The following is a 25394-nucleotide window of genomic DNA, read 5'->3' as shown; positions in this document are numbered from 1 at the left end:
ATAGACGAATGGATGAACCCATGTGTCTGTTCTTCTAGCTCTGTTTGGGAAGTTGTACCCATTCCTTGTGCTCACATTTCATTGGCCAAAATGTGTCGTGTGAACCCATCTGAGTGCAGAGGCTGGAGGGGTGTATAATTTTTGAAGGGAGGACACAGCTGGGATGGGGACCGAAGATAAGTTAATGATAACCTCATGCCCTTTGAGCCTTGGGTTCTTTAAATTCTGCCTGTACACTTCCAGTGATGAGCAGTCTTCTACCTATGGAGGCAACCTGTTTCATCCCTCAGAACCCCTGATATTAAAGAGGTTGTTGTTTTATTGTGCTGAATTTCATTTACTTGAATCTTTCATCTAAAGGTTCCAAGTCTATTGCTTAAGGTCCCAGAGAAGACAGGAGGATCCTTGGGAACACAGAAGGTTACTCTACCCAGAAGGGGGCGCCAGAACCCACCCACTTTCCCCCCAGGTAGCTGCCTTTCTTCATTTCCCCCGAGTGCAAATGACCCATCACGGAGACAGGGCTGAACTTCTGAATGAGATCATAGCCTTTTCGCCCTTTCTGCACGGTTTCACCCGGTGAATTATCGTCTTATTTTCATTCCACTCCAATGAGCTGTCAGCGATGGATACTGTAATTCACAGCAATAGAAACACAAACAGATGGGTAATTGACCTGCATGCCTTCATTGCACTGGAGTTCAGAATGGCTGTTGGAGCCATAAAGTCCTTTATCTGCCAGTCTGAGATCCCTGGGCTTTCACAAGGAAGGGGATCAGGCTGACTTTCTGCAAAAGGTTTAGTCCTTGTTGTTCTCCCCACCTTGTGCTTTTCAGAAATGGACAGAATTTGACAAGCAGAACTTAGCAGGTACAAGGCAACAGCTGGGATTCCTATGGGGCTCAGAGGTATCTGCAGGGGGCCACATTCTGATGCAAGAACAGGATAAAACAATATTTCTACTCAACCAAAATAGAATCTGTATTTCCCCCCCTCTTTCTCTTAGCCCTAAAAGAAATTGGGCATTTAATGGGCAAGGAAATAGGTCAGAAAAGAGGACATCCATCGAAACTACTACTATTTTAAATAATTATTATATAGAGTAAAATAAAGTTCATCCAAAAAAGCAAGCAAACAAACAAAACAGAAAGATACATGGTTCTTGCCTTGAACAAGACTTTAACTGATCCAGGGTGTTTAGATACTGACCCATCTTTGCTCGTGGTCCGCTCTTGGCAGAGAAACTGTGGTTCCTCTTCTTTATCTACTATAAACCATGCTCCTGTTTCAAGATCTACCCACATCCCACACACATCACGAAGTCTTCCATAATTATTGTCTTCAGGTTTATTTTCTTTCATCTTTGTAATATGTCACTGGTTGATTCAATATTTATTTATTTTTTTAAAAGATTTTATTTATTCATCTGAGACAGAGACAGTGAGCACGAATTGGAGGGGTGGTGCAGGGACAGAGGGAGAGGGAGGGGGAGAAGCAAACTCCTCGCCAAGAAGGAAGCTAGACATGGGGCTCCATTCCAGGACCCTGAGATCATGACCCAAGCTGAAGGTAGATGCTTACGGACTGAGCCACCCAGGCACGCCTCAGTATTTATTTTTTTAAGATTTTATTTATATATTTCACAGAGCGAGCCAGGGCAAGTGGGCAGATGGGTAGAGGGAGCGAGGAGGAGAGAAACAGACTCTTCACTGAGTGTGGGGCTCGATGTCACAACCCTGAGATCATGACCTGAGTCAAAGCCAAGAGTCAGACACTTAACTGACTCAGCCACCCAGGCTCCCCTATTCCATATTTAAAATATATTTATTAAACACCTGCTAGGTTCCAGGTGTAATGCTGCTTTTTGTTTTAATCATCAGTGCAGTCCTTTGTCTCTTGTACTTGGATTTTATGCTTTAGTTTTGAATCTCCAAGAGCCCCTCTGTGTCCTTAGAACGTGAAGCATTTCCTCCAACAACCCCCCATGTACTACTTGTTGAAAGAAGAGAAAGAAGCTAAGAGTTCCTCACAGCAAAAGAGCAGGATCAGGGTCAGAGATGAAGGTTGGACTGCACCCCCCAAATCTTAGAGGCACCTTCAGCTTGGTTGATCTGGTTCCCCTCTCCCTCACTCACCGAGCAGTCCCCTGGACCAGGTGCCAGGTTCGGACAGCAATACCGTGTCCTTGAACAGGTATCAAGAAATTCAGTGTAGGGGTCCCCAGAAAGTTCTTCTGTTACTCTAGTGCTCCCCAGTGGTTGAAACTCAACAGTGCAGTGAGTCCTCATTTCTTTTTCTGAATCCCAGCTTATACCCTTTGTAAGGGATAAGGATCCTCGACCTCTGCTACTGCAAGCAATGGTGTTCCTTAGAGAGCTGGTAGATCTCTGCCTTCTGTCATTCTTCCCTTCGGAGACTTGATCTTCTCTGAGGCACCAGAATGCTTTTATCTCTTCTCTAGGGAACATGGAAGCAAACACACACACAAAAAAGGTGAACCTTAATCAAGAAAGGAAGGTGATGGTCAGGTTGGTCCTTAGCTGGAAAGAGTTCTATTGCCTGAATCTTTGGGATGTGCCGTTCCCACTTTCAAAACTGCTCTTCCTGCTGACCTCCATCACCTAATTCCTGTGAATCCATCAGGTCTCAACCTAAATGCCACTTCCTCTGGGAGAGCGTCTATGACCGTCCCTACTCTAGTCTGGGGTAGGTGTTCTTCCTCTGCGCTCTCTGAGAGACCTCATGCTTCTGGTAGAGCACTGGTTTCTGTTTACACGCCTTCTTACTGCACCCGGAGGTCCGTGAGGGCAGACGCTGGGCCTGGCTGCCACATTCCCCCAGGTGTCCATAGCACGGTGCCGGGCACATGGAAGGACCGAGAAGGAGAGAAGAAAACGAAAGATAAAAGAGAAGGAGAAGATTCCCTGATGTAGAAACAGTGGAATGGTAAATCACAGAGACCTGTAACAACTCGTAGGATGTTATTAAGAAGCAGGCAGGCACCCTCTGCAGGTTTCCTACCGACCCAAGTGGGGCTACTCAGGAGGATGTTTCCAAGAAGGACTAGAGTTCGGTTCAGGGAATGGATTATATTCTGATGTGGCATATATGGGGAAGCCTAGTGTTTATTGAACACTTACTTATGCTCTTTGTCTGCTTGGGCTGCTGTGGCAAAATACCATAGACTGCGTGATTTGAATGAGGGAACTTCCTTTTCCAGTTCGGGAGGCTCTGAGATCATGATGCCAGCAACTTTGGGGTCTGGTGAAGGCACAGTCCTGGCTGGCGGACAGCTGTGCTCTCCTTGTGTGCACACGTGGCCTCTCCTTCGTGTGTGTCCGTGGAGGGAGAGGGCGAGAGAGAGACTTTCCCGTCTCTTACTCTTCTTATGAGATCATTAATCCTGTCGCAGAGGCCCACCTTTGTGACCTGATGTAAACCTCCTCCCCTGCGGAGGCCCTGCCTCTTGACACCATCGCTCTGGGGGCTTGGGCTTCCGTTGACATAGACACAAATGTTCAGTCCGTAGCAGCCAGCTTCTTGCTGAATGCTGTTTATGCCCCTCCCCCTCATATATGCCTCACAGCCGTCCCAGGGCTTGAACCTGCCAGGCAGGGAGCCTGGACTTCCGAGAGGCTAAGACATCCGCCAAGTCCGCTCCACGCTGGAGCCACCATGGGGACACTGAGGCAGGAGGTGTCTCCGGTCCTGCTCTTTCTTGCCACTGAGCTGCAAGAGCCCTCACGTGTTCCAACATCCAGTCACCATTCCTGGATGTTAGGCCTGAGTCTGTTACGTTGGTGGTGGGACTTTAGGCCAGCTTTGGGCCAGTTCCAATATCCTCCAAGTGCCTAGGGACCACTTTTTTTTTTTTTCCCCTTTTCTTTTCTTTTTTTCCAGTCAGAGTGAGAAAGAGAATAGCTGTTGAGTGAAAATCCAACAAATGAGTGTCTGGAGCCTCTACTGGCTTGGCTTTAATTTATACTCTGAGGGGGAGTCTGAGGGGACCAGACAAGGCCCCTGTCCCCCTGAAGCCCACTTGCTAATGAGGGAGATGAAAAAGAAAATGAAAACAAATTAATAAGATCACTTCCATTAGTAACTAATCCTATGATGAAAATAAAAGAAACATTTTAATTTGGGTGATCTGGGAAGGTCTGGATTGCAGGACAAGAGCCTCCCTTGGGAAGGGGAGGAGGGAGGGAAAGGAGAAGGGGATAGAGATATCCTCCTGTGCGGCAAAGAGGAGAAATCATTGTTCCACACACAAAGACTGTATGTAAAATACAGGAAAAGATTGTGAGATGTCTGTGTTGAAGGTGAGGTGGGAGGAAGACTAAGGGAGATAGGACAAAAATCAGGAGAAGAGAACGAAGATGACGTGGTTGTTCCCACATCTACGTTGCCCACTCACTTCGCAGAACAGTGAAACATTCCAATTTAAAGTATAACAAGATTTTTTTTTTAAATATAATGAGATTAGGGGGAGATATCCCATATGTTCAGCACGAGTGACTTGGTGTTCAAGTGAAACTCTCAGCTATTGCCTTCCGGGTCTTTTGAGGCAAAATTTATATGCTCGGCAATAATGGTGGCCTCTCTCTCTCTCTCACTGTCTCTCCCTTCCTCCTCCTCCCCCCCCCCCCTGTGTGTCTTTGGGAACTGTGGGGCCAGAATATTCCTCCCCAGCCGGCAGCTGTATATCTTTCAAACAGTGGCTCCACAGGCCAAGTCCCCCTCCAAGTTATTTATGACTCCCATTGAAGCCGGCAGGACTCGGGCGCCAATTTGGAGGTCAGCAATGGACCTCTTTGTTGGACACAGGTCATCAGGAGACCGCTCCGGCGGTGACTGCTCTGTGAACCTCCGCTGCCGTAGAAATGGTTATGTAACTTTAAACAGTAATGACATTTTGCAGAAAAGTGCTTTTTAATTGCTACGTCTTCATTATTCTCTTTCAAAATTGCCCAGGAGATTCTGCCTCAGAGACAGCTCGGCATGATCTGAGTTTCCATTTTTAAAGAGCAATCGGTTTTGTGTTTCTGCTGCTCCCAGAAACCCCCCAACCCCAAACTTCATCTGTGTTCAGTTGCATTAAATGGGGTAGGTAATACTGCCTTTTGTATCCTTGCCAAACGGAGAAATGATTTGACGCAATTTTCTAAAAATGCTCTCCCCAAATTCCTTTTGGGCTGGGACCAAGAATAGAATATTTTATCCCCTACAAAAGGGAGAAAGAAAATGATGAGCAAGCTAGAAAAATAGGACTGAGAGGAGAGTCTATAGAGTTCCAACAGAAACTTAACCCCAATCCATAGACTCAGATGCCTATAGGGGATTGGGATCAGCTAAAAATAAATTTTGCTTTGGAAGCGAAAACCGTGATACAGATAAAATGACTCAATAATGCATAGTCTGAAGGAACCGGAGACTTAGCTGAGAAGGGACTCTGCTGCTCGATGTGCTTGGCCCCATCGTTTGGTGTCTGCATCACCCTCCTGCACGGTGAGCCCTCCCCAGCCGTCGCTCAGCCTCACGCGGACCCCTTGCTCACTGGTGTGAAGCTCACCCCGGTCTTGGAGCCCGCAGCACCCAAGCCCTAGCGCTGCTTCTGTCCTTTAGAATACCTTCCACGCGGACCGATACGGATCCGCCTTCCTGAATAGCATACCCGCACCACCATACCGTCAACAGGACACGGAGTTCTAAACTCTGCATCTCGTGAAGTCCTGCAAACAGCTTGAGATGCCCTGCTGAGTATTTTCTTCTTCTGATTAAATACCCACAGCTATTGTTCATCTAACCTGAAGGTTCTGTTGGCGCCTTAAAAAAACGTCAGTCCCGGGAGGGATTTCATCATCACCGTCATCTTCACCACCACCACCACCATCATAATCATCATCATCATCACATATAGGAATGAATTCGGGGACCTGGGCGGGTCATTCCGTTAAGCGTATGACTCCTGATTTCGGCTCAGGTCATGATCTCAGGGTCTTGGGATGGAGCCCTGCGTCGGGCTCCGTGTGGAGTGGACACTCTTCTTGAGGATTTTCTCTGTCCCTCCCCCTGCTCTCTCTTTCTCTCTCAAATATAAATAGATCCTTTTAAAAGATAAGAATGGTAACATTTACTATTTGCTTGCCATGTGCCAGGAGCTGTTCTGGACGGTCTTCGGGGATTCCTTCACTTAGCCCGCTCAACAACCTTCTGATGTAGGTACTAAAAGCATCTCCATTTTACAAAAGAAAGAAGTAGAGCCTTAAGACGGTTTGAGGGACTTGCCCGAGATGAGTGGGGGATACGTAGAGGGGCCTGCCTAGCAGTGCCCAGCTTTTAACTGCCTCCTGGGTCCCTTGCCTTAAGGCTTGTGCTGGAGGTACCATCTTCTTTCCCACAGTGCTCTTCTGAACACAGTCTTTTTTAGCTGTCTGATGAAGACAGGTTGAAAGGATGGCACTTCATTTTTAAAAAAAAATAATTTGGGGGGGTGTGTAGAAACACAACTGTGAAGCAGAAGGAGAGAAATGCCGAGCGTATTCCGCAAACCCCTGACGAGTAGGACGAGGGGGTGTCCCTGAAGCATGAGTGAGAAGGACATGCAATCCAGAGAACAGTCACTTCTCACACAGTGGGTCGTTAAACGGTTACCCGCATACGCATTCGCGGCTGAAACGGCCGGCAGCCCCAGATGAGGCAGAGAGAAATGTCTTAGGTGAAAGTGCTTCTGGGAATTCATTTAGCTCAGAGTTGTCTTTCTAGCTCCACACCCTGGGTCATGGTCTGCTCTGCTCCCATCACAGGGGCACGGGAGTAGTGTGCGCGCCCAGAGAAACTCTTCTCCGTCCTCCGCTGTCAGGATAAGACTTGGACTGGGCAGGTGTAGAGGAAAGAGTACAGGGTGTGGTTCAGAGTGTTGTTCCTCTAGCCTTGGGCTTGTCACTCCCCCTCCAGGGAGCCTTGGCTTCTTTGAGTTTAGAGCAAAGAAAAAAAGAAAAAAGTCCTCCCTGATGTCATCCTGGACTGATGCTATTTTTATGATAGACTGGTCTTACTAAATTATACCACTGTCCTTATGTTACTCTTATTCTTACTCTTACTCTTATACTCTTCTATTACTCCTTATATTACTCTCATGCTTGAAATTTACCAGTGTCTCCCCATTATCCACAGGATGAAGTCCAAATTCCTTAGCATACGATACTGCCCTGAGCCCTTTGGCACCTGTTCCCCTACAGGTGGGGGACGACACCCCCCACCCATCCACATTCATTCCATTTGCCAGCAACTTCCAGACATACACCTCTTCACTCTTGCTATTCCTTTCCTTAGAAGGCACTTCCTGTTCTTCTTGTTACATGAGGATCTCTTATTTACCTTTCAGGCAGCCCCAGTGCCGTCTCCCTTATAAAGGCTTCCCTGCTATCCGAGCCAGGCTACTTGCAGCCTTCTGCTGTCCGGTCACCTCCTACGGCCATCTCCGCTGCAGGTCTATAAAGCGATGTTAGGGCGATGTGTGTCCATGTCTATCGCTGCCGATTACACTGTAAACTCCCTAAGGGCAAGGATCATGTATTTTTTTATCTCTATAGACCTAGTGCCTAGTTCAGGACCTGTGCTTCATAAATAGTGTTCATAAATATTTGAAGAAAGGAACAAAAGGAATGAAGGAAATAAGAAAATAAATAAATAAATAAATAAACAATGATCGTGCGATTTCACTAAGGGTTTTGTCCCCAATTGGAAAAGGTATAGGCCACATTCAGCTCTGGCCTCAGTCCTAATGTAGCAGAATAAAGTATGCCTTTCAGGGGCACCTGGGTGGCTCAGTGGGTTAAGCCTCTACCTTCGGCTCAGGTCATGATTTCAGGGTCCTAGAATTGAGCCCCGCATTGGGCTTTCTGCTCAGCAGGGAGCCTGCTTCCCTCTCTCTCTCTCTCTGCCTGCCTCTCTGCTTACTTGTGATCTCTCTCTGTCAAATAAATAAATAAAATCTTTAAAAAAAAAAAAAGTATGCCTTTCAGGGGTGGCCAAGGTCATGGCTTGGAGAAGTCTAAGTAGGAGTATTGCAACTGGAGGCCTCGCCAGTGGGGCCCTGTCTGGATCCAGGCAGACCCAGAACTGTTTTGGTTACAGTACACGGGAGAAGGCTAGCAGCTTCGGATTCCTACACATCACCTTTCAAAACTGTTAATGAAACACCTTCTTTAACCTTTCTTTTTTCCCTCTCTTGCTATTCTCAAACAGGTCTTCAGATCATCTTCCCTCAATATCTGCAAGAGAAGTTTGTCCAGTCGGCCTTGAGCTACATCATGTGCAATGGTGAGGGGGAGTACGTGTGTCAGAACAGCCAGTGTAGATGTCAGTGCGCGGAGGAATTCCCACAATGCAACTGCCCCATCACCGACATCCAGATCATGGAGTACACGCTGGCCAACATGGCCAAGTCTTGGGCCGAAGCTTATAAGGACCTGGAGAATTCAGGTAGAGAACCTATTAGTACTATGTCAATGGTCCCGAGCCAAGACTAAGAAAGAAAATGGTCTAACTGGAATTAGGGCCCACTGTGAGGGAATAGTCAGTGACCCCCAACTCTTTCACTTGGGAGGGACTGGAGCCCCATGTAAATAGCTGTCATGGAGGAGGTACTCAGTCAGTCCATTCAATGGAGTCATGAATCATGTAATTGAGTTTGTGGTCCTAAGATGTATTGTCTCTACGGTATCCAGAAGATAGAGTAATGCCCCATAACACAGAGAAGCTTCTGGAGAATGGAGAGTCAAAATATCTGTATTGATTCCTGAGTGTGTGTGTGCGTGTGTGTCTAAATAAATAACACACCTGTGTGTGTAAATAGGTATATGTATGTAGATTTTCATACATGCACATGTAGGTAAAGAGCGATACAGATATGGATATCCAAAGAATCCACAACATGTCAAAGCTCAAGTGACTTTTCAGGTACTATTTCCGGCTTTTCGAGGTTAAGAAAATTCGTGGTCATGAATTTCAGGGGAGGAAAGTTAGTCTCCCGGGGCCATAAAGTGGGTGAGGGGCAAAGCTGGAGCTGTGCCTCCATGGAGCTTCTAGTGAATGTGAAAGCCAGACATGAATCATGTGACTGTAGAAATAGTTATGACATTTTAATCAGGCGTGTGAAGAAGGAGTGAATCCATGCAGGGGGAGGCTGACGTGGCGAAGCCAGTTGGGCGGATCAGGAGAGGGGAGTTAGGGGAGAGTATCTGAGATGCAGAAATCAGTGCGTGAGTGCAGGTCAGCCAGTGAGAGGCCATCCCAGGGTGCCTAGGAAGGAGAAGACAGTGACATGGTTAGCACGATGGTATAGGTCGGAAAAATGGGGAATGTGCAGAGATGCTGAAATAGTTAGGGTTTGATGCCACACTGGTTCTGTGAGTTGAAGAGTTGGGTGTTGAGATTCAAGAACTTTTTTTTAGGTATGTTAGTTAGACAATTTGATGGACGCTGGTACCATTCACTGAGGTAGAACACCTTGGGAGGTTTGGGACAGAAGACTGTGTGCTCAGTATTGGACATGAAAAGCTTGGGAAGCCTTGAGACTTCCACAAAGAGATGCCAAGTAAATACTTGCATTTAACACCAGCTCAGATATCTGCTAGCTAAATAAATGGACATATGCATTATAGTTTTTTTTTTTTAACTAAATATTCCTTAAATTGATCACAACAACTGCATTATAGCGAGTAGTAATATTCCTGTATCCTAGAGGACAGAGGGTGCCAAGACCCAGTATCTTATCCAGGGGCCCATCGTTAGCAAATGACAGAGTCGGTGATGGAATCCCTGATTCCAAATCCAGTGCCTGTAAGAGCTTCTGGAACTTTATTAATTCTTCTTTACCCCCAAGGCCTCAGTTCCCTCATCTGATAATTGAGAGGACATGTTTGTGGTTTTCATATTTGAATTCATTTAAATGTTTCACAGAGAAAGCCTTTGACTGGACAAAATCATACCTTGGAACCGCTGGGCACCCCACGTGAAAGCTGAGCCATACTGAGCTGCGTTGGAAAACCGCTGGTTTTCATGAACTCAGCCGCCAGCCAGCGTGTGGAGCCCACGATGCACATGAGCCCACCTTCCTGCAGCTCACATGGAGCGGGGGCTGCCCTAGGAACCTGCACCCATCAGTCCATTTAAAAAGTCCCAGGGATTCAGGGAAGAGAGGCTCGTGATGGAAATGTTGATGACCATTATTTGGCCTCAAACGAAAGAAGCATTTGATAAAATGTTTTTTGCAGAGATTCCGCCGATTGCTAAAAAGCAGAGGGGAACGTTGGCTATGTGTAATGCAGGAAAGGTCCTTAGTATCTAATCTTATTCCCAAGGAAGAGAAACCACTTTCAGTGGGTTGGCTGCGGGGGGTGGGTCAGAAGACACAGCTGAGAAGTCGCAGAGTAGTTGAATAGGCCACAGAAATTATTTCCATGGCACACTTTCTCTCCACAAGAGCATACACTCGCTCCAGATATCCTGTACTTATCCATTTGGAATGGTTTTATGCATTAAGACAAGCTCACCCATCTCCACATGTGTATGTGGCTTGTGCGTGTGGATTTTCCTCCTTTTCATTTCAGGCAATGGCCTTAGTGCCCCAGCCAACCAGGCACTTTGGAAGGATTAATGACCAGCCAAAAGGGAAAAGCTAATGATTCCTTCATGGCCAGAGTGCTGGTGGTCAGATAGAACCAATCTAGTTTACACACCCCAAAGGGGGTCTGTCTACACTTCCTTTACTGGGAGGGAAGCGTTCTACTTTGAGTCAAGAAAATCAAATCATTTTAACTTTTTAAATTATATACCCCTATCTGACCCAGATTCAGGTTCATTGAAATGACTGTTATGTCCTTCGAGGTCAACATAGCCTTCCACAGGAGGGCGGCATATCTTACACAGGGGCAGCCAAAGAGCACAGAGTCCTTTGGGCCAGCCCCCTGCTTCCAGCCAGCTCCCTGAATAAATCAGTCAGCCCAGCCGTACGATATCCTTCCAGTCCTACACTGCCACACACCCCTGAACACTTTCTGTACATCAAGATGTGTTGAGACAGAGACAGTCTGATGTCACTCTCTCCAGATTTGCATGGGGTGCCAGGATACCTGTTTGACAGATGGGGAAACTGAGGTATTGAAAGCATGGTGGTCGTACAGCTGCCCAGGGGATGAGATGCGGTTTGGTCTCCGGCATGTCCGACTGTCAGTAATGACATGCCGGAAGTTTGGTGGGAGTCCGAGATTCCTGTTCTGAGCACCTTTTATTTACTTGTTTTTCTCCCAATCCACTGGTCCTCCTTACGTGTCGAGAATAAGTGAATAGTGCTGAGGAAGGGCATACAATTCAGAGGCTGGCCAGAGTTCTCACTCTACCATTTACTGGCTGTGTGACCTTGGGAAGTTAACTGACTTCTCTGTGTCCTAGTTTCTGTAAAAGGAGGAACTAAAAGTACTTATATGGGTTAGGTGTAAAATCATTTATATGGGTTAGGTGTTTCAGACTGAGCATGGTGCTTATTGAAAGCTATGTAGGCATTTTTAAAAATAAAATGAATGCCTAATGGATCTGAAATTTCCTTGTAGGCTTTATAACATGAAGTGAAAGTACTAAGATGCAAAGATAGATAAATAAATAAATAGATAGATAGATAGATAGATCCCTAAGCATTTAGCGTTTTTTTCCCTGTAGTATGACCAACCTCATAATTTTTTCCCCAATAGCGGGGGGTTGGGATGGCAGGGGTGAATATTATATTAAAAAAAAACAACAGCTCGGATTTGAGTCTTGCTTCTTGTCACTCGCAGGCTGTTCTACCTTCAGAAAACCGTTTCCCCACTCTGGGCCTCAGTTTCCCTCTGTGCAGAACCAGAAAGCTACCCTAGGGAGTCTCTGAGGCCGTGTCAAGTTGTAGCAGACACTGAAACCCTGAAACACAGACTCCACACACCCTGAGGCAGAAAACTTACCCTGAAGACAAAAGATTTGCCCCATCTCTTCAGCTGGGGTGTCCCCAAAATGGGACGTGACTTGAAAGGGTACATAAGCAACCTCCAGCGGGACTGGATCACACAATGGGGAGCTTGACCCATCTCCGTTCTCCCTCCGCCCTGCAGATGACACCAAAGAGAACTTTTGAGTTGGTGCTAATGTAGTTTAGCACCTGTCTACCACTCATGACCTTCCTGTGCGTCTCAGCGAGAGCAGGTGCAGGGGTTCAAGCATTTAGCCGGCTAGAGCATCGGCCCAGGATCTGTTAAAATGGTTTCCGTCAAATTTGTGTTTCCCACTTTATTCTTTTTAACTTTATTTTATTTTTTTATTATGTCCAATTAGTCTGGCTTTATCGCTCCCATTCTATTAAAAGCACGTGATGGAGGTTTTCCAATGCAAAAAAAAAAAAAAAGTGGTTTAATTGATTTGGAAAAAAAAATGTTAAGTAACTAGAAGGACAAATGAGATGTGACTATCATTATCAAGTTGGCATTCTGATGACCATAGTCTGGGCAACCCTTTTTTCCATGGGGACCCACTCCCTTGTGAGCAAAGGAAAAGGACCTTCCATGAAGGTGGAGAGGCCCTTGCATGGCCTGGTCAGAACAGAGAAGGCTGGAGCAGCAGCAGCATTCCTGAGCCCCAGAGGAGGGAGTTTTATTTGCAAGCCTGCTGTGTTCATAGGTGGGACTAAGCCTTGGAGGCAACCTCAGAGGGGGGCTGCCCGGCACTCAGCACTTCTCTCTTGGCCTTTTTCTCTTGCTAGATGAGTTTAAATCCTTCATGAAGCGTCTCCCCAGCAACCACTTCCTGACCATCGGGAGCATCCATCAGCACTGGGGCAACGACTGGGACCTGCAGAACCGGTACAAGCTCCTGCAGAGCGCCACCGAGGCCCAGAGGCAGAAGATCCAGCGCACGGCCCGCAAGCTCTTCGGCCTCAGCGTCCGCTGCCGTCACAATCCCAACCACCAGCTGCCTCGGGAGAGGTAAGTGCAGCGTCCACCTGCCCCATCTGCAGGCTCAGACCCATGGCTAGCTTCCTCCTGTTCCCCATCCCCTGCTGGGAATGCCCAGCAGGAGATGCCCTTACAGCTGGCCAGCCAGGCATTGTGTGGCCCAGACCAGCTGTTTCCTGGATCCTCTCTGACTTCTCTGCTTCTCTGTTCGGGCTCTCCTTGGATTTCTCACTGTTTCCCAAATGTGCCCCAAACTTCCAGCTTCTGCATCTGGTCTGATGCCTTGGACTGTGGAAGGGAACCGACAAGAACCCTGATTGCTAGGTGACATTCTTCTGGGTGCTCACAGTGTATTATCTATTTAACTTTAAAATTACTTGACAAAGCAGATTTAAGCATCCCTATCTTCCATGGTAAAGAAACTGGTTAACTAATGGGTCAGCTACCTTTGGAGGGCCTTTGATGGGGGCCTGGAGTCAGTAGAGCAAACAAGGCACAGCCCAGGAACCATTTAAGGAGGCACTCCCTGGCTGGGTCATGGGAGTGCAAGGTTCTCACCTGAGAGTGAGAGCCTCCTTAAATGCCTGGATGCCTCCCTTGCCTCCCTCTGGGCTGACAAGACCAAGGCTCCCTGGTCTTTCTTCCCAGATCTCCCTGTCTCTGGAACCCAGCAGGAAGGAGCCTGGATTCAAACCCAGGCCTTTCAGACTCCGTTTTCACAGGGCATGTATGAGCTATCTCTGGGCCTTTCCTCTCGCAGCCCCACAAAGGGGTCGCCAGCCCGCAGAAGGCAGACAAGGGGGCCCCGCACTCCGCCTCAGCCAGCACAGCTGTGCCTTTATTCATTCCACACGTGGGGGTTTTGGGTTCAACTTTATTCAGAGAGAAGAGGTCCGCTCCGTAAAAGTGTAAGGCTAAGGGGTGCCTGGGTGGCTCTGTCAGTTAAGCGGCTGACCACCGGTTTCAGCTCAGGTCCTGACTCCTGGCTCCTGAGATAAAGGCCTGGGTTGGGCTTTGCCCTCGGCAGGAGTCTCTCCCTCTGCCCCTTCCCCTGCTCGCTCTCTTTCTCTCAAATAAATAAACATTTTTAAAAAAATAAACAAAAAAGTAAGGCTAAGTCACATTTCCTTAACAAGTTCACTGTCAGCCACATGTTTATACATACGGTTGTTAATGCCCCTTGTGCAGATCGAAGGACAAGCTCAGAGAGGTCAAGTGACTGGTCCAGAACTGCAGTGCACATCAGCAGTCCCCAGCTGGAGACGACTCCGTCTCCAGGGAACAGTTAGAAAGGTCCGAAGACGTTTTTGTCTTCAGGAATTTTGTGTTCAGGAATATAATGAATGTGGGCGTGCTCCTGCACAAGGGCAGTCCCTGCAACAAAGACTTACCTTCTCCAAGAAGTTGGGGTGCTGAGGTTTGGCAGCCCTGCCATAAGAGGAAGAGACCAGATCCCCCGGTTCCCTGATTCTAGATACTGTGCTCCTCGTTATCCTGCTGTACAGGCACTCAGAGGTTAAAGACCACTACACTCATCCCAGCCACCTCTGTGCTCCTGCTCCTTTTCCTCTTATTTGTTCAGACCCAGATCAAATGCCACCTCCTCCATGGAGTCTTTCCTGATTGCACCAACCAATACAGAAGGCTCCTTATTTTAAGTCCACGTTCCTCTTTTTTTTTTTTTTTTAAGGATTTATTTATTTATTTATTTATTTGACAGACAGAGATCTGTCTCTGGGGGGGCGTGGGAAGCAGGCTTCCTGCTGAGCAGAGAACCGGAAAAGGGGCTTGATCCCAGGACCCTGAGATCATGACCTGAGCCGAAGGCAGAGGCTTTAACCTGCTGAGCCACCCAGGCCCCCCAAATCCACGGTACTTTAAAACCCCTGCCCGTCTTGCCTATTTTTCTGCTATGAAATCTTGTCTACACTTGTCTATGCTCATCTGTTTTTCCCATTCCTTCCAACTCTGAACCCATCACTTAGCACTAGTTTGGGATCATTTACTTTATAAACCAAATAGAATTTGCTGTGCCTGTTGCTCACGTGTTGCAGTGCTTCGAGAGCGGGAACTAGGAAAGGGGTCCAGTCACAAAACGGCTTCTTCCTCACCTGCAGCTGGTGCCCAAATCACCATGGTGAGCGAGAGCCTAAAGGAGATTTCAGGTGGGCTTCTGTCACGTGACCTGCCTCGGACACGGTGGGGGGGGCGGGGGGGCGGAGCCAAGCAAGGTAAACCATGCTGTGAAGGATGTCGTTCAGAGGAAGGGTTCTAGTATCAATCACGAAAAGCTCCATGTATACATAAAATTAGCTTGACAGGGCTGTCATAGGAAAGTACCACAGACTGAGTGGTTTAGACACCAGAAATTTATTTTCTCATAGTTCTGGAGGCTGGAAGTCTGAGACTGATATGTCAGCAGAGCTGGTGTCTTCTCAGTCCTCTCTTTGTGGTTGTACATGGCCACCTTCTCCCTGTGTCCTCACGTGACATTCCCTCTGTGCATCTCTGTGTCCCAGTCTCTTCTTAGAAAGACACCAGTCCTACTGGGTTGAGGCTCCCTTCAATGACCTAATTTTAACTTAGTTACTTCTTCAAAGTCCCTTTGTGAAGCAGAGGAAAGGGAGGAACACCCCACAGAATTAGGGGGCTAGATCGAGATCTTGCCTTCCCATCAGCGAGCTGTGTGACCTTCAGCCAATCACTTCCCTGTTCCGAGAGCAGATGTCCCCATCTCTTCCCGCGCTAGCTGTCAAGCCAGAAATGTCCCTCCGCCACCAGCACCTTCAAACACAGCTCACAGTGTTGCCGTCTCTCCTCCCGAGATGAGAAAACTTGCCCTAATCACAGCATCCCTCCACTACTCACCTGGAGAGGATGTCTAGAATTCCACCTGGGCAAGTCAGTCAATTATGTTCATTTAACAACTATTGAATGCCGGGTACTGGGGGGTGCCAGGCACGGGAACTCGGCACCGCGTGGATTCCTCTGAAGCCTTCCCAGGAGAGCTGAACCTCCTTGCTGGCTGTGAGCGGCTTCCTGACATCCGAATCGGAGTCTTTAATGAGTGTTTCTCACACCAGCAGGCAGGGCACCTCCCCGCCACGGAGTGGTGTCACACAAAGGTGCTAACACAGGGCACCTTGGGCCACCTGAGCTGAGCGAGCTAGAGTTTGCAAATGAGGCCACTGCTCTGCTGTAATTAGTCTGTGAGCCCAGCTCCAGAGGAGAGGAGTCCACCAAGCAGATGCCATCGCTCCCATGTGTCCCGGATGCTTGCGTGCATCGCAGGGGGTGGCGCTGTTGAGGCAGGGGTGGGAGAGGGACAGGGCACAGGGCTTTAACCCCACACGGACTGCGGTCCACATCATGGCTCCATCATTCACCATGAGGCTCTCTGGAAGTCCCTGCACCTCCCTGACAACAAGGGTTAATAACACTTGCCTTTGGGTTCAATATGAGGACGAAGATCGAACAATTTTTAAAAACCTATAAAATGCCTTGCTCCATTAAGAGAGGGGTTGGGGGTAGAGAAAGAGAGTGCTATCACTTTATATATGTTTTCTAAAAGCCAGGCACTGTTCAAAGCACCTTAGATGAATTAGCTCATTTCCTCCTCGATGCAGCCTTAGGAAGTAGGTATTTTTGCTGCCTTACTAGGTCTATTTTACAGGTAAAGGAATTGAGGCACAGAGAGTTTAATAATATACACAAGGTCAATAAGTGTTAATTATTTTTACTGTTACTTCAAAGAGGTGTTTACCTGTAAAATTAAGTGGTAGGTCAAGTCTAGATAATTGGGGCTTAGTTTTAAGGCATCCTGGAACCTTCACACGGGGCTGGAGAGCAAAGGGGGCATTCTGGTGATCCATTACTGCCAACAGACTCACCCCAGGACTTAGTGGCTCAAAACAACACTTTGTTATCAACTCTCAGGATTCTGTAGGTTCACGGGGGCACAGCTGGGGTTATCTGAAGTCGGCCGGGTCTGGGCTCCTCTGAGGGCTTGACTGGACTGGACATCCGAGATGACTCACGCCCACAGCTGGCAGACTGCTGGGAGTTCAGCTGAGGCTCCCGGGCAGACTGCCTACACGTGCCCTGTCCATGTGGCCCAGGCTTCTGGCAGCACGACAGCATCTTCAGACCAGAAGGAAGCTGTATGACTTCTTATGTCTTAGCTCTGGATGTCAGACTGAGTCCCTTCCGCCATATTCTATGGGCCAAAGTCCAGCCTGGATTCAAGGGAGTGAATATTGGGGTGGGGGGTATGGGTCTTTGGGGGCAGAGGAAATCTTTTTTTGGAGATAAATTGAGTATAAATAGAGCTAGAGGTGGCCATCTTATATATAGGGCAAACAAGATTAATTATAAAACCATAACAGCCTCTTACTGAGCAGCTATTATAACAAGCAGGAGAGCTGACTAAGTATAAAGATTCTAGAGTCAGACTGCCTGGGTTCAAAGCCCACACTGGTCAGCTGCTTACCCTGCAACCCTCGGGAAGTTAGCACCGGTTTTGAGCCTCAGTTTTCTCATGTGTGAAAGGGTGCTAGTAAGAGCGCCAACCTCCTAAGGCTGTTTTGAAGATTAGATGCTTTAACCCACATAAAATGCTTGGAACACTGTCTGGCACATGGAAAATCTACAATACGTAACAGCTATTTTCCTTCCAGTTATTTTTACGAGGTACTGATTATTTTGCATGTAAGTTACTTAGGCCGTGGTAATACTTAATAAGTCTAAGTGTTGGTAATGATGACATATTACATATAAAATATGTCATCTAGTCCTCATACTATCTCTACAAATTTGATGCCATTGGATTTGACTTATAGATGCGGAAACTGATGAGGCAGAGATATAATTAACCTGCACGAGGTCACAGGGCGGGTAAGTGGCAAGAGCGGGATTGTCTTGCTGTCTCATTGGTTGTCTTGCTGGTCAAGAGCCATGTGCAGGTCCTGCGCGGTGTGCAGCGGCAAAGGGAGGCAGCTGTGTTTGGTTAGGGCACCATGGTTTGGGTGTATGATGATGCCAAAGGCAGGATTAGCTCGTTAAGGTCATGGGGATGGTGATGGATTAAGATTAGAATTTCATAGCCTGGAACGTAGTGTGCTGAGATTTAGGAAATGGCCCCAGCTGTGGAACACTGAATCATCAATTCTGGGGCCCAGGTAACTTTATCTGGCAGCAGTAAATCATCCCTTTTTATGAGTAGGGAAGTTAAGGCACAGAGATGTTAACGGACTTGCTGAAAATCACACCGCCAGTAAGAGGCAGGATTCAAACCCTGGCGGTCTTTCCCATAACCTCTGGGCTCTCCTACCTGTTGCCGAAGGTGATGGTCTAAGACATTCAGATCCCCTGCCTACATACAAACTGCATGGTGTTGGAAATCACCCCACTGTCCTTGCAAAGAAGGGAAGGAGGACAGAGAGATGTGAAGAGAGAGGGAGAAAGGGGGGATGGGAAGAGGAAGGTAGGAAGGAAAGGAGGGAAGAAGGGAGAAAGGCAAGAATAAAGCAGCAGAAAATGAGCTTGGCCAGTGCTGAATTCAGCAGACGTCTATGCAATTCCACAAATGTTGACTGCCCACCTGGCCTCCCAGCCCAACACCAGACACTGGAAGTCACTTAAAGAAACAAGCAACAGGGCATTTGTCCTCAAAACATTATTTAGCGGAAGGGTGTGCTTTTGAAAAGGACACACCTTTGAACCACGGGACCTGAGTTCAGGTCGCGGCTCTGCCCTTATGGGCCTGTATGGGCCATAGTATGCCCTGTATGGGCTTGTATTGGACACATTAAATCCATAATGGGTCTGTAGCAGATGCTCCAGAAGACACCAGGTCTAAAACATGTGCCTTGCAGGGACAAGTGCAGGCTGAGCAGTGAACGGTGACACCTCACCTTTCACTAGGGCTGTTTTTTACCCATGTTCTTTATGGGAAGTCTGAATTAGAGCTCACTTGGGAAAATAACAGCATCTTTTCTCCTTCAACAATTTGAAAACAACTGGACTCCGTTACCTTGAGGTCTTGCCCAAGTGGAGGAGAAATATCACTCAGAGAGATTGAGAGAACCACAGTTCAACTCCAAAATGTTGATTTAAGTTCAGTAATTAAGTCCTAGTCAGTTTTAATGAGTAGCCTGTAGTTCAAACTAAGATCTTTAGCTCCAAATTACAATGGTCTTTTTTTTTTTTTTTGAGATTTTACTTATTTATTTGACAGGACAAGAGAAAGCACAAGAAGGGGGAGCAGGAGAGGGAGAGGGAAAAGCAGGCTCCCCACTGAGCAGGGAGTCCAATGTGGGGCTCGGACCCAGGACGCTGAGGTCATGACCTGAGCCAAAGGCAGAGGCTTAGCCGACTGAGCTACCCAGGTGCCCCTCCAATGGCCATTTAACTGTGTCTCCCAGAATCTGTTGTACCCACTTTCCAGTCTATGTTCCACGAGAATGATTGAATGTCATTGAATGGTTGAATGTCAGAATGATGATATAAGAAGCAAATTCCATCTTGTGGCACCCTTGCTTAAAGCCTTTGTTTGGTAACTAATCTCTGCTCTTAGGAGGAAGAGCAAAATCTTAAATTGACCTACAGGTCTACCACGATCTGACCCCTGTCTACCTCCTGGCTCTCTGTTGCGTGCCTCTTCTTGGATGACACGGCTGTAACCCCACTAACCTTTCATTTCCCTCAACGCATTTGCTTCTCCTACTCTGTAGGGCTTCACAGAGGCTCTTCCCTCTACCTGGAATGTTCTCTCCTTTTCCTCCACTGCAGTTGCTATGGTCCTTGCACTAAACGGGTGTCAGGACCTGTTTGACATGCTTTGCTAACATCCTGACTTCCCAAACGAAGCCCCAAACTTCAGTTTACAATAATACCTTTGCTTATCTATTTATTAACACCTGTCCATCTTATGAGACTGTCAGCACCGGACAAGTGTGTGAACCCACGTTCTTGACCACTTGAACACCCTCATTTCCTGGCATGGGAATCGGCTCACAGTAGCTATTCAAAAAGCGTTGTTCGCTGAATGGACAAACGAATTATTTTCTACCTGGAATGGGGTCCCAAAGGCATGGCAACATAATATTTTACAATGGTGTCCCGTTTCCATATAAATAATATAAAGATATTTCCACATATACTGGGTAGGATTAGATTGTCTTCCTCATTCATAAGTGAGGAAACTGAGGCCCGAAGGGGTGACGTGACTTGTCTAAGGTCACCCAGGGGATTCGTGAACACACCAGGATTAAAACTGAAGCTCTCAGACTGTGACAGTCCCAGCACTATGGTCAGATGGAAACTGCAGATGGAGATTGTCTTCAGCTGACCTGGATCCAAATACTGAAAGTATTTCTTGCTTCATATGAGACTTTGTGAAATGTACCCTATTGAAGAAAAAGAGAAAAAAAAAACAAAGAAACAAAAGGGGGACAAAAATAGGCTCATCCCAAAGTCTATGAAATTCACTGAGATGAAGAAAAATCCCTAATGCGGAGTAGGTAGTTAATGTCAGTGTGATTTGGTGTTTCTTTGCGGCGTGCTGTCACCTGATTTGTGCAGAGGTTAGAGTGTTGTAAGGCAAAGCAGATCCATGGTTTTAACTTGAGGGCGGGCGGTATAATTATTGGCATTTTCCGATGACTCTTGGTCTTTGGTTTATTTTTACTTCTCAGATTCACATGGCCTTGACCCAGCAGTCCGGGCCTTCGCCAAGCACAATGTAATTATGCATTGTTGAGATGAAAATCTCTTGGGAGCGTCCACCTCAGGCTCCAATCCTGGGGCCGTAGCTTCTGAACCCATGTCAGCTTTTAACATATCTCCTGCTCCACACGGTGTTTAATTGGTGTCTATGGAAAGATTCTGGTGACCAAGATAATTGTTAGCCTTATTATGATGACCCTCAGTCTCCACACTGGTTTTGATTCTTCTCTCTGAACCCTATAGTTACTTGCCTGGGGATTTAATCTTCATAGACTCCTGCAGTGGGACAGAGGGATAGGACTTCTTATATGTTATTGAACTGAAGTCAGGTTTAGTTTATTAGACTGACAGTGTCTGCTCTGCTACTTATGACATGTGTGACCTCCACAAATCTCTAAACGTACCCGAGTCCTCTGTTTCCTCATCTGTACATTCAGGATAATAAGAATAGCTACCCCGTAGAGTTGACGTCCCAGTCAATTTATAGGATATATGTGAAAACCCTTGGTAACTTATAAAGAAATGTGCAGGTACAGTATTATTATAATCAGGAGCACCGGAGTATTCAACCCTAGATATTTGATGAGGACACTATTTCCGCCTTCAAGAAATAGATGTTTCCCCTGGAAGAGACAAAGCGTGAGACCGACCGCATGTGACAATATGGTAGAGAGGCAGTGGGATTTAAGATACCTAAGACTGGGGCGCCTGGGTGGCTTAGTGGGTTAAGCCGCTGCCTTCGGCTCAGGTCATGATCCCAGGTCCTGGGTTCGAGCCCCACATCGGGCTTTCTGCTCAGCGGGGAGCCTGCTTCCTCCTCTCTCTCTGCCTGCCTCTCTGCCTACTTGTGATTTCTCTCTGTCAAATAAATAAATAAAATCTTTAAAAAAAAAAAAAAAGATACCTAAGACTTCACACTCTGGAGTCTGATAGGCCAAGAAGAAGGTACATTTGCTAACAATGTAAACTTGGCACAGTATTAAAGTATCTGAGCTTCACTTTTCTAATTGGTATGGTAGAGATAAAAATAATACCTAATGTTGGAAAATCAGTAAAAGAACACGTATGCCACTTTTAGCAGATAGTAAGGTGTGAAAGCCCACGGCTCCTTATCAGACAAAATTAGAGACCGATAATTTGTCAGTTAATTGCAAAAGTTAAGTTAAAAATAGGGAATCCTAAAATGTATATACATCCGCACGTATCTAAACACATTTTATCTTAACTTAAAATATATACATGCATATTCCTTGGCCAGCCTTTTGAAGCAGGGCCAGAATCTTTTTTGAGGGTGCTGGTATATTCTGTTTGACATTTTACTGGCTTTCTTGCATAAACCACACCCGTCATTGTATATCATTTCTAACTTCTGTTTATTCAAAGTAGAGCAACAGTTCAAAGACTCTTAGGAAACAAATTAAACATTTGCAGATTTTCACATCCCCTCCTAATCATTTTCAGGTACTTCCCCTTTATTTCAATCGATGGCATTCCTCCCTGTCCCCCCCCCCCCCCCCGGCAAATGTCTTTCTAGAATTAGTCCATGGAATTCAAATTAGTTTCCACGGAAAAGACAGCTCATATTTAATTGATTTATTTGACTTCGACTTCCATGGTGTAATCATGGCAAATACAACTGGCCTAAGCACGTGTGGGAACAAGCGTGCTTGTTACTTGGAGGGAACAGAGGCATGCGGGCTTTGTCCACTCATAACCAACCAGTCGTGAGTATTCCGTGAGCATCACGCATTTATCTGATGGAAGGGAGAGTGTCAGCTGTGTGACAGGTCACTCGCATGAAGGCCAATTACACCAGTTTGTCCTAAGACAGAAGCTCTTACTCCTACTAACTTGCCACTGTTAGTGGAACAACTTGCTTAAGGTCATACAGTAAGAGAAAAAAATAATGATAATAATAGTTCACATATATATCAGGCACATTTTTAAATTTTATTAAAGATTTTTATTTATTTATTTGGCAGAGATAGAGAGAGATCACAAGTAGGCAGAGAGGCAGGCAGAGAGAGAGGGAGAAGCAGGCTCCCTGCCAAGCAGAGAGCCTGATGCGGGACTTGATCCGAGGACCCTGAGATCATGACCTGAGTCGAAGGCAGGGGCTTTAACCCACTGAGCCACCCAGGTGCCCCACAGGCATGTTTTTAAGTGCCTTATGTATATTTACTCATTGCATCCTTACAACAAGCCTATAAAAGAGATTCCATTATGGTTCCTATCGTAAAAATAGGTTGAGGGCCAGTAGCGGTAAGAAGGGAGAGAAATACATTTCTACTGGGGAAGACTGGAGAATCCCCTCGCCTCTTTGCCTGCGCTAATCTATTCATCCTCTAACTTTCAGATCAAACCCCCTTTCTCAGGGATGATTGCCCAGACAACATAGGACCAGTTTGCGAAGTCCTACGGGATGTCTTTACTACATCCCGCATGGCAGTTTTTTCCAACACTTGGCACATTTGCAATTGTGTTTTATCCCAGACTTCCCCATCCTGACCACAGATTCCATGATGAGAGCAGCCGGCATATGCCCCCAGCTCACAGTGACAGATCAAGTTGCCCCGCCCACAGTGATACACTGTTTGCTGAAGGAGTTTTTGAGATGGAATTTGAGGGATGATGATACTTTGCACTTGGGATGGAGAAAATGGTTTTCTATTCCAGAAAACGACATATCAAGAACTGACTGTAAAATTAATTATATCCGGAGTGGGAAATCACAAAACAGGGGGAAAAAAAAAAAGAACATGAGTGCATGGGCTTAGAACCTGACAGTCTGGCATTAAATCCTGGGGTGAGCTGTGTGCTCAGTGTTTTCTGGTCCTAAGTGCCATCATCTTATTATAGGATAATAACAGGGCATTCCCCATCAAGTTATTGTGAAGATTACCTAAGATATATAGGCAGTGTTCTTAGCATATAGTAGGTGGTCAATAAACATTAACTCTTTATGTATTTTTCTTCATTGTTATTAAGATTAGACACATATGTTGAGATGGAACTATGGAGGAATTGAATACCTAACTATGGAGTTTGTATATTATCATTTAGCTGATGAGTAGCTATTGGAAGAAAAAAAAATTAGAAGGAATGTTCTGGTTTAGTAAAAGTTCTCTGCTAGCCATTTGAAATATGAGCTAGAAAATCAATGGACTTTCTCTCCCAGGTGTGAAAGGATTCACTGTTTCTTCCCTGTGTTGACGTGAGCTTTACCACTGAACCGTGGATCACAGCAGTGGCTCTCAAACATGAGTGGTCATTCTGATCACCTAGAGGGTTTTTTGAAAGATAGATTGCTGGGCCCCACACCCAGAGTTTCTGATTCAGCAAGTGTGGACTGGTTCCTAGGTCCCAGATGATACTGAGGTTACTGGTCTGAGGGCTACACTAACCTTGGATGAGAATATTCCCCTCACTGCTATAAATATAGTGTCCCTTCACTCAGTAGAAACGAAGCAAAAATGAATTCCCCTAAGTGAATCTTATAGGATATTGTGATGGGGCAGGGGGAAGATGAAGTGATGTCTTTGAAAAAGTTTAGGAAATGTTGACTTAAAAAAGAAAAAAACCCTCAGTAAAGATGGGGTCGTATGAATATAGTTTCTCAAACTTATTTGACCATAGAACCCTTTCTTGAAGTTTCTCAAGAGATTGGGTTCCTCAGTACCTAGCCTTAGAAAAGAGTGCTTTACACCAGACGAAGAGGCAGTGACCCAGATTATTTGGTGTGATACCACAAGTATCCCTCCCGTCAACAGATTCCCATCCTTTAGCTTGTTTTCCTTGACTTGAGTTTCTAACACTTGCTGAAGCAGATGCTAATGGCTTCGCATCCCAGCAGGTACCACTCCTGCCGGGAGGTGGCACTACCGCAAGCCAGCAGCAGCCAACGGAACAGCAGGAAGGTACTCGGTTTCTGGTGTAATTAGAGAATAAATTTACCCCATTAGGCCTGGGGACATTCCTAACCTTTCAAAGTAAACTAAGACAAATACTTTATGTACAGGTTATTTTACTTTGCAGTGGGCTTTCCCATCCATGATTTGTTACTTCCATACACATAATAACCTGTCGGGGAGCTACAGCAAAGATTAGTCTCCCCATTTACAGGTAAGAAAACTAAGGCTCCCAGAAAGTCATGCCTGGCCCAGCATCTTGCGATACTACTACTTCTGTTGCCATCTTTGGCATAGTTCTTGGTTCTTGTCGAAGAATATGTACATTAATCTTTGTGCTAAATCTTTATTTATTCATCCATTCATTCCTTCATTCAACAAATACGTAGTGAGTGCTGACTAGGTGCTGGGAACTATGTGAAGGGTAATGGTGGAGGGTAGGCAAGACCAGGGGTGCTTTACCTTAGGGGTCTGAGGCTCAGGAAGGTAGATGACCTAAAATTATTCCATCATAAAATGTCATCATCAGCAGGAAATCTACATGATCAGCCAAAGTCTTCTGTCATTTTAGTAAAGAGTAAAACAAAAACAAGTGGAGAAGTGTGTTGGCCAGAAGCTTGTATTAGTTGGGTATTGCTGTGTAACAAAGAACCACAGATTTGGAGGCTTAAAACGAAGATATTTATTATGTCACAGTTTCCACAGGTCAGGAGTTTGGGCATGGTAGAGCTGGATCTCTGGCTTGTACCTCACAGGTGGCCATAAAGATGGGGACGGTCTG

General features: G+C 46.3%; 1 protein-coding gene across 1 annotated transcript in view; it reads left to right on the top strand.

The window, feature by feature from the left end:
• BRINP1 (BMP/retinoic acid inducible neural specific 1) overlaps positions 1-25394 on the top strand; it is a 173265-nt gene that overhangs the window by 133309 nt on the left and 14562 nt on the right. Inside the window, exons 6-7 of the mRNA XM_047700951.1 lie at positions 8248-8484; positions 12788-13010. Of these exons, the coding sequence (XP_047556907.1) occupies positions 8248-8484; positions 12788-13010 (460 nt within the window). The remainder of the gene's footprint in view (positions 1-8247; positions 8485-12787; positions 13011-25394) is intronic.

The sequence above is a fragment of the Lutra lutra genome, chromosome 13 (genome assembly GCF_902655055.1).
Source record: "Lutra lutra chromosome 13, mLutLut1.2, whole genome shotgun sequence".
NCBI lineage: Eukaryota > Metazoa > Chordata > Mammalia > Carnivora > Mustelidae > Lutra > Lutra lutra.
The sequence above is the reverse complement of the archived record's forward strand: the minus strand, read 5'-3'. Positions and strand labels throughout refer to the sequence as shown.